The sequence below is a fragment of the Oryzias melastigma genome, linkage group LG14, assembly GCF_002922805.2.
Source record: "Oryzias melastigma strain HK-1 linkage group LG14, ASM292280v2, whole genome shotgun sequence".
Lineage (NCBI taxonomy): Eukaryota > Metazoa > Chordata > Actinopteri > Beloniformes > Adrianichthyidae > Oryzias > Oryzias melastigma.
In genome coordinates, this window is record NC_050525.1 from 24655906 (window position 1) to 24665093 (window position 9188).

The 9188-nt window shown below is 30.6% G+C and overlaps 2 protein-coding genes across 2 annotated transcripts in view; both read left to right on the forward strand.

Annotated features, from left to right (window-relative positions):
* Positions 1-7667, forward strand: part of mcama (melanoma cell adhesion molecule a) — an 82765-nt gene extending 75098 nt beyond the window's left edge. The window contains exon 16 of the mRNA XM_024266280.2: positions 6255-7667. Coding sequence (XP_024122048.1) covers positions 6255-6257 — 3 coding nt within the window. The 3' untranslated portion in view covers positions 6258-7667. The remainder of the gene's footprint in view (positions 1-6254) is intronic.
* Positions 7668-8820: 1153 nt separating this feature from the next.
* lrwd1 (leucine-rich repeats and WD repeat domain containing 1) overlaps positions 8821-9188 on the forward strand; it is a 43219-nt gene continuing 42851 nt past the window's right edge. The window contains exon 1 of the mRNA XM_024266508.2: positions 8821-9022. The gene's annotated coding sequence lies outside the window, so the exon portion shown is untranslated. The remainder of the gene's footprint in view (positions 9023-9188) is intronic.

The window sequence follows — 9188 nt, forward strand, 5'->3', positions numbered from 1 at the left end:
CCACACCATTCAGAGCCTTATAGGTTAACAGAAGGATTTTGAACTTGATCCTGGATTCAACTGGTAGCCAGTGGAGAGAAGCTAACAAAGTTCTAAATTATAACTTCTAAATTCTAAACTTTAAATTCTAAATTCTGAATTTGTAAATTCTAAATTTTAAACTTTAAATTCTAAATACTGAAGTTTAATTTTAAAAATTTAAACTTTAAATTCTAAATTCTATGTTCTAAATTTTAAATTCCAAATTCTAAATTCTACATCCTAAATCCAAAGTTCTATATTATAACTTCTAAATTCTAAACTTTAAATTCTAAATTCTGAATTCTAAATTCTAAATTTTAAACTTTAAATTCTAAATTCGGAAGTCTAAATGTAAAATTTTAAACTTTAAATTCTAAATTCTATGTTCTAAATTTTAAATTCCAAATTCTAAATTCTACATCCAAAATCCAAAGTTCTAAATTCTAACTTTTAAATTCTAAACTTTAAATTTTAAATTCTAAATTCTAAATTTTAAACTTTAAATTCTAAATACTGAAGTTTAGGTTTAAATTTTTAAACTTTAAGTACTAAATTCTATGTTCTAAATTTTAAATTCCAAATTCCAAATTCTACATCCAAAGTTTTAAATAATAACCTCTAAATTCTAAACTTTAAATTCTAAATTCTGAATTCTAAATTGTAAATTTTAAACTTTAAATTCTAAATTCTGAAGTCTAAATGTAAAATTTTAAACTTTAAATTCTAAAATCTATGTTCTAAATTTTAAATTCCAAATTCTAAATTCTACATCCAAAATCCAAAGTTCTTAATTATAACTTTTAAATTCTAAACTGGGCTGCACGGTGGCGCAGTGGTTAGCGCTCTCGCCTCACAGCGAGAAGGCCCCGGTTCGAATCCCGGCTGGACCTTTCTGTGTGGAGTTTGCATGTTCTCCCCGTGCATGCGTGGGTTTTCACCGGGAACTCCGGCTTCCTCCCACCGTCCAAAAACATGCTTCATAGGTTCATTGGTGACTCTAAATTGCCCCTAGGTGTGAATGTGTGAGTGAATGTGTGTGATTGAGGCCCTGCGACAGACTGGCGACCTGTCCAGGGTGTACCCCGCCTTCGCCCTTCAGTAGCCGGGATAGGCTCCGGCACCCCCGCGACCCCGAAAGGGAAGAAGCGGTCAAGAAGATGGATGGATGGATGGAAATTCTAAACTTTAAATTCTAGATTTCTGAAGTTTAAGTTTAAAATTTTAAACTTTAATTTGTAAATTCTATGTTCTAAATTCTAAATTCTGAATTTTAAACTTTAAATTCTAAATACTGAAGTTTAAGTTTAAAATTTTAAACTTTAAATTCGAAATTCTAAATTTTGAACTTTAAATTCTAAATACTGAAGTTTCAATTTAAAATTTTAAACTTTAAATTCTAAATTCTATGTTCTAAATTTTAAATTCCAAATTCTAAATTCTACATCCAAAATCCAAAGTTCTAAATTCTAACTTTTAAATTCTAAACTTTAAATTTTAAATTCTAAATTCTGAATTTTCTACATTTTAAACTTTAAATTCTAAATACTGAAGTTTAGGTTTAAATTTTTAAAATTTAAATTCTTAATTCTATGTTCTAAATTTTTAATTCCAAATTCTAAATTCTACATCCAAAATCCAAAGTTTTAAATTATAACTTCTGAATTCTAAACTTTAAATTCTAAATCCTGAATTCTAAATTCTAAATTTTAAACTTTAAATTCTAAATTCTGAAGTCTAAATGTAAAATTTTAAACTTTAAATTCTAAATTCTATGTTCTAAATTTTAAATTCCAAATTCTAAATTCTACATCCAAAATCCAAAGTTCTTAATTATAACTTTTAAATTCTAAACTTTAAATTCTAAATTCTGAAGTTTAAGTTTAAAATTTTAAACTTTGAATTCTAAATTCTATGTTCTAAATTCTAAATTCTAAATTTTAAACTTTAAATTCTAAATACTGAAGTTTAAGTTTAAAATTTTAAACTTTAAATTCTAAATTCTAAATTTTGAACTTTAAATTCTAAATACTGAAGTTTCAATTTAAAATTTTAAACTTTAAATTCTAAATTCTATGTTCTAAATTTTAAATTCCCAATTCTAAATTCTACATCCAAAATCCAAAGTTCTAAATTCTAACTTTTAAATTCTAAACTTTAAATTTTAAATTCTAAATTCTGAATTCTAAATTTTAAACTTTAAATTCTAAATACTGAAGTTTAGGTTTAAATTTTTAAACTTTAAATTCTAAATTCTATGTTCTAAATTTTTAATTCCAAATTCTAAATTCTACATCCAAAATCCAAAGTTTTAAATTATAACTTCTAAATTCTAAACTTTAAATTCTAAATCCTGAATTCTAAATTCTAAAGTTTAAACTTTAAATTCTAAATTCTGAAGTCTAAATGTAAAATTTTAAACTTTAAATTCTAAATTCTATGTTCTAAATTTTAAATTCCAAATTCTAAATTCTATATCCAAAATCCAAAGTTCTAAATTATAACTTTTAAATTCTAAACTTTAAATTCTAAATTCTGAAGTTTAAGTTTAAAATTTTAAACTTTGAATTCTAAATTCTATGTTCTAAATTCTAAATTCTAAATTTTAAACTTTAAATTCTAAATTCTGAAGTCTAAATGTAAAAATTTAAACTTTAAATTCTAAATTCTATGTTCTAAATTTTAAATTCCAAATTCTAAATTCTACATCCAAAATCCAAAGTTTTAAATTATAACTTTTAAATTCTAAACTTTAAATTCTAAATTCTGAAGTTTAAGTTTAAAATGTTAAACTTTAAATTCTAAATTCTAAATTCTAAATTCTAAATTCTAAATTTTAAACTTTAAATTCTAAATACTGAAGTTTAGTTTAAACTTTTAAACTTTAAATTCTAAATTCTATGTTCTAAATTTTAAATTCCAAATTCTAAATTCTACATTCAAAATCCAAAGTTCTAAATTATAACTTCTAAATTCTAAACTTTAAATTCTAAATTGTACATTTTAAACTTTAAATTCTAAATTCTGAAGTATAAATTTTAAATTTTAAGCTTTAAATTCTAACTTCTCTGTTATAAATTTTAAATTCTCAATTGTAAATTCTACATCCAAAATCCAATGTTCTAAATTATAACTTCAAAATTCTAAACTTTAAATTCTGAATTCTGAATTCTAAATTCTAAATTTTAAACTTTAAATTCTAAATACTGAAATTTAAGTTTAAAAATGGAAACTTTAAATTCTAAATTCTATGTTCTAAATTCCAAATTCCAAATTCTAAATTCTACATCCAAAATCTAAGGTTCTAAATTATAACTTCTAAATTCTAAACTTTAAATTCTAAATTCTGAATTCTAAATTGTAAATTTTAAATTGCTGCGGGCCATAATTATGTTTATTTTGTTGAAATTCAACTATATTTATATATTAATTTTCCTGCTAAAAGCTTAAAGATTAAAATAGAACATGAAAAATAAAAAAGCAACTAAAAATAACAATTAAACAAAAACAAAAAAACACAAAACAGCCCATAAAATCAAAATAAAACAAGTGTAAACTATAAGTTTACTTTTGAAAAACGTATTTTTTTTTTAGAGTTATAAGATCTTAATGAACTTAAACCTGAAAAGCACAGACAAAAAAACAACACTTTTCTCAGCAAATCTCTGTTTTTACTATTGTTGTATCCATATAGAGCTCAGATAATGAACCCACAAGATGAGCAAAACATCTGAAACTTCTGCACATTTTCCTAGATCGCCCCCAAGTGGAGACATCAGTCATAACATGCAGTGGAAGGGAAGAAATGAGAACTTTAAGTTGTTTTCCCTCAATTTTCCTTCATAAACGTCCAAGAAAATCTAAACGGCTGATTTATTTGTCCAAACTTTTTAGTTGTTTAGAGTTAAATACACTTGAGAATTTGTAAAAGCTCACATTTATTGAAAGAAATGTAATTTTAACTCCCAAAGTTTAAAAAATGGACTGGCAAAAGCTAGTTTACACGATTAAATAAACTTGAATGACAGCAAACATTTTCTGGTCAACTAGATAGATTTGGATAAATAGTTTATAGAAATATTTCTAAATAAAAAGTGACAAAAATGGGCTGTGTTTGTAAAAAAAAAAAAAAAAGAAGGTAAAAATATACATAGAAATGATTGAAATTAAATGTATTAAAAGTTGCAAAAGTTGATTCTAAAGATTAAGTCAAAATAAGAGTTGATAGGATCAATATAGTTGAAAAAGTTCTTATAGCTTTCAAAAATTCGAATGTTTTTAAAGATTTTGAAGCAAAGAAGGGGAAAAAAGCTTAATTAAATATTTCTGTCATTTTCACAACCAAAAAACAAACTTTCTCCTCTTAAATTTGTATGTGATTTAGGGTCTAGTAACAAAAAAAATAAACAAATATCGTAGCCACATACTTAAGCTTTTGCTTAAAAAGATCCACAAAAATCTGTTTAAAAAGTAAAAATGTCTAAATTTAAGGTAAACTCAAAAGTAGACAACCTAGACATGTACTCCTATAGGTCTTCAAATTTCTACTTTAATTGGCTTTTTGTCTATAAAAATACAGATTATTTTACGTATTTAAGAACAGAGATGGGCTGCACGGTGGCGCAAGTGGTTAGCGCTCTCGCCTCACAGCGAGAAGGCCCCGGTTCGACTCCCGGCTGGGACCCTTCTGTGTGGAGTTTGCATGTTCTCCCGGTGCATGCGTGGGTTTTCACCGGGGACTCCGGCTTCCTCCCACCGTCCAAAAACATGCTTCATAGGTTCATTGGTGACTCTAAATTGCCCATAGGTGTGAATGTGGGAGTGAATGGATGTGTGTGTTTGTGTGGCCCTGCGACAGACTGGCGACCTGTCCAGGGTGAACCCTGCCTTCGCCCTTCAGTAGCCGGGATAGGCTCCGGCACCCCCGCGACCCCGAAAGGGACGAAGTGGTCAAGAAGATGGATGGAAGAACAGAGATTTCAGTTTGAGTCTTTTTGGCAGCACAGATGGTGCCAGCATCTAGTGGTAGATCTAGGAACTGCATCCCACATTACTTATATATATTTTACAAAAAAATACTCATAGAGTTTAGGAAGAAGAGCTAAATCTACAATACCAATAATTTTTACTCTTATAGGCAGATATAAATATTCTAAATTCTCAAATCCAAAGTATTAATAGTCATCAAAGTCGATATAATAGTTGATGAATAAATCATTTTAGCTGATTAATGTCTCAACCTACAAAGAACTCAGAGTTTTTAAAGGTTTTGAAGGTTTTTTGAGCAAAAAAAAAAGCAAGAACTCGTTTTCACAAGGAGCTAAATTCCAAGAACATCTGTAAAAACTTAGATTTCGTTAAGAGAAAGCTACTAAAGTTCATCATTTTAAATTTCATTTGTTTTAGTTTTGGTTGAAGACCCAATCTGAGAATCTTTTAAGCTACTTTAAAATAGTTGCCAGTGGTCTTGTAAGTATGATTATGCTGTTTTTTTGGGGGGAAAACAAACAAAAAAAAATGTCATTTTCTAGGACGATTTCTGGGACACAGAGCAACCCCGCCCCCCTTCCCGTAGCTGAAAGCTCTCGGTTTATGTGCTTTCCTGATAGCTTACAGCATCCAACCTAGCATTGGTGGGACAACAAAAACGGCGAGCAATATGGAGCCATCCAGCTGAGGAAAACAAAGACGTGAATGGATCTATGTGTCTAAAAGTGGATCTATCAGAATGGAGCGGAGCTTGTGCCTGAATAAAGAAATACTCAGAAATACAGTTTTATGCTTAATTTTCTTCATTTATACATGATAAAATGCCACAAGAACATGCTAAAAAACATCAGAGCGGGTCTTTCACGGCAAATATTTGGCAAAGGTGCAAAAGAGTGGAGTTGGTAAAGAAAAGTGGATTTTTCAGGTCGTAAACAGGCTGAGAGTGAAGCCAGATGATCAAACAGTGACTGAAAGACTGTTGTAAAAATCTTTAACAAGCTGTGATTTTTCCTGTGAAAAGAGGGGGGGAGTGTAAACAGAGCATACAGGGCGCCCTTAATGGTATTTTTTTATTTTTTTTTTACAATGAAAGATGTGAGAAGGTAATGTTGCGTGAAATAACCAAAAAGTTACCACTCGTTTTAAGTGGTGAAATGAAGATTTTCCTGAAAAACTGGAGATTTTAGAGATTTTTTTTGCATAAAATGCTGCGTTTTTTTCACCGCTGTGTTTGGTCTGTCCTGCAGTGAAGCTTTGACAGTCGTGATGCGGCGGAAACTCGCACAAATCCCAGACCTGCAGGGAGCCGCCGCCCCACAGTCCGGACATTCCCACCCAGCTTTGTCCCTCGCAGTATTCCGTAGATTTTCCACGCATTCATTTATACACACACACATGCAGGTATGCTTGTACAGATGAGTATTTTCTTTGAATGTATGCTCCTCATCATCTAGTTTGATCTGTTTTTCTGTGTTTTATTCACATCAATCTTTTTTTTTTTTATGAAAATGTAAATATTATATATATTTTGTTATTTAAGGTGTTTGCCGCTCAGACTTGGGTTTCGTGGTTCCAGAGACGGCATGTTGTTAGAATAAAGTTCTGGGAGGTTTGACGGTTTGTTTGTTGGATTTGGTTGCAGTAGTTTTAGAAAATTGATGTTAAAAAAAAAAAAAAAAAAGAGTGTTTGGTCGTCCGCAGAACCTGATATGGATGATCTTCTCTGTGAAACGAGACACACTGGCGGCCTTCTTTTGCAAACTGCTGTCAAGCCGTTGTACTGTATGTAAATACATGTAGCGTAGCGACCTGCTAGCGGAGACCTCGGACTGTTTCTGAGCTGGAGAGGTCAAACGTAGATCTGCTGCGCCTGTTTTTTTTGTTTGTTTTTGGACAGCTATCATACACTGAATTATTGGCTTCATTTAAGTTGTCCCGCTGTTTTTGCATGTTTGACTCATTCGTAGGGTTTTGGAATTCTAGACCTCCAGGCAAAAGGTACATTTTTTTATGATTGTATTGAAAATAAAAGTATGAAAAATGTGTTTGTTTTTTTTTGGTTTGCATCCCACTTTGTTGTAAAAAACCCACAATTGTGCCGACATATAAACAGGATGATAAGAGTTAAATTAGGATTTCACCTTTTAGTGGTTTTGATTTTGAAAACGTGCTAAAAATCGACAGTTTTTTGAGGTTTCTGTGGAGTGATTACTCCGCTGAGTGAAACGTAGTTAAACAGACGAGACACAGATGCGAGAGAATGTTAAACACCACGAGGAACATGCAGAAACACTGCCAGGAGTCCACTTTTGTGAACTTTTATTTTGAAATCTTTGACGGCTTACGAAGTGGCGATGTGTTTTTTTTTCTTTTCTTTCATAAATTTACTTTATGAACATGGGTGCAGCTGCTCCTTACAGTGTGATTGAAGAGTCAAGCTGCAGGAAGCCACACACAAACACTCCTGATTGGATCTGCGGTTCTTCTATTTGGTTTAAACCACACGCGTAGATTTTTTCCTAGTTGTGAAAACTTTTTCTTTTGTTTCTGAATGTGTGTAAAATATTTACTGTACATGTGATTCCTTTATGCTTGCTTTTTTATTTTATGTTTTGCAAAAAAAAAGAAAAAAAGCCAAATAAAAGTTTGATGAAAAAGAAGTTTTTCTGTTTTTTTGATGTTCAGGAGGGCGTGTGAGAGCGAGCCGCGGGGTAGAATAGCAGCTCCGTATGCTGCAGCAGGAAGCGGCTCAGCCTGCAAACCGCTGTCAGCACCAGCTGGAAACGACTCCAACAGTAGCTCAGGTTTCTCTGCAGAGAGAAGACATCTGCAAAGAATTCAGCGCCGTGAAAACAACTCACTTCATCCCAGGAAACCTGCTGCACAGAACCAACGCTTTAAGTGATAACCGCTCATAGTTTCACCAGATTATGGATTTTTATTTGTAGATTAAGGTCTTACATAATACGATACAGTCCAATTCTTTTACCTAAATGGAAACAATTTAGATTTAAAACTATAAATGAAAATTCCTTTTTATTTTAAAACAAAATGTCTAACAATTTCAAACATAAAAACCAGGATTTTTTTTGGTCTGTTTTGTTCTTTGTGGTTAAATAAAAGTCTTATTTTAATTTATTCAGAGATTTCTTGCCAGATTTCCTATATTTAGTGATCACATCACTTTCAGTCAGTTGTAATTGAGCCAATTTGATAAAAGGAAACTTGTGATTGGATGATTTTGTTGGCATCACCTGATAGTCAGAAACATCCTGATTGATTTTATACCTTTTTCACAACATAATCTTGTTTGTTTCTGTGTTTTTCAGCTCATACGTCTGAAACTTCCTTGTATTAGATACATTTTCTGATCTGTAACATTTACATACATTCTTTCTCTTCATCTTCATCTCAAATAAATAAATAAAACAGAAATTAATGTTAATTTTAAAGACAATAGTAACATACATAACCACTGATTATTTGAAATCTTGTTTATTTTTTCACTGCCTTCCAGAAAGAGTTACAAAATACACAGATTTCCTTAATTTAGCGCTAGTTATTCCTTATCAGCAACTTTCAGGACACCGTTTCCCACAATTCATTGTTTTGTAGTCATTGGCAGCACATATGCAGTTTTTTTTACTATATTTTCCAGAATTAAACAAGTTTATGTGTCAAAAATGTGGCTATGACGAACAGACAGAACTTTTAAAGCCTCATTTATAGAGGTCAACAGCTAAAAAAAGTTGACTTAGGGTTTAGTCACCCTTTAAAGAGCTGTATGAATAACATGTTATCCCTCATTCTAAATCTACAAAACATTTACTAGCTTTACAAGAAAAAGAGAGTAATTTAATTTATAAAAACTAGTCAAAATGAATCAAGTCAATTAGCTCAATTGGCTGCACCTTGTTTGGACCAAAAGCTCAGACTTTGTTGATGCTCAAAGGTAAAAGTTACAGACTTCTGTAAAGAAGATCACCAGGATGTTGTCTAAGAGCTTCTTCTTTCAGTGAGTTGTTTTTCAGTTTGGTTGACACAAAGGGAGATAAATAGACCAAAATGCATTCTTGTTTCTGGATTCCACTGTAGCTGAAAAAGTGGAGATGACTCCTTTTAAAAAAAAAAAAAAATAAGAAAGCTGGAGCTCTTCTTGAAGATCTTCAGTCAGGAGGTTT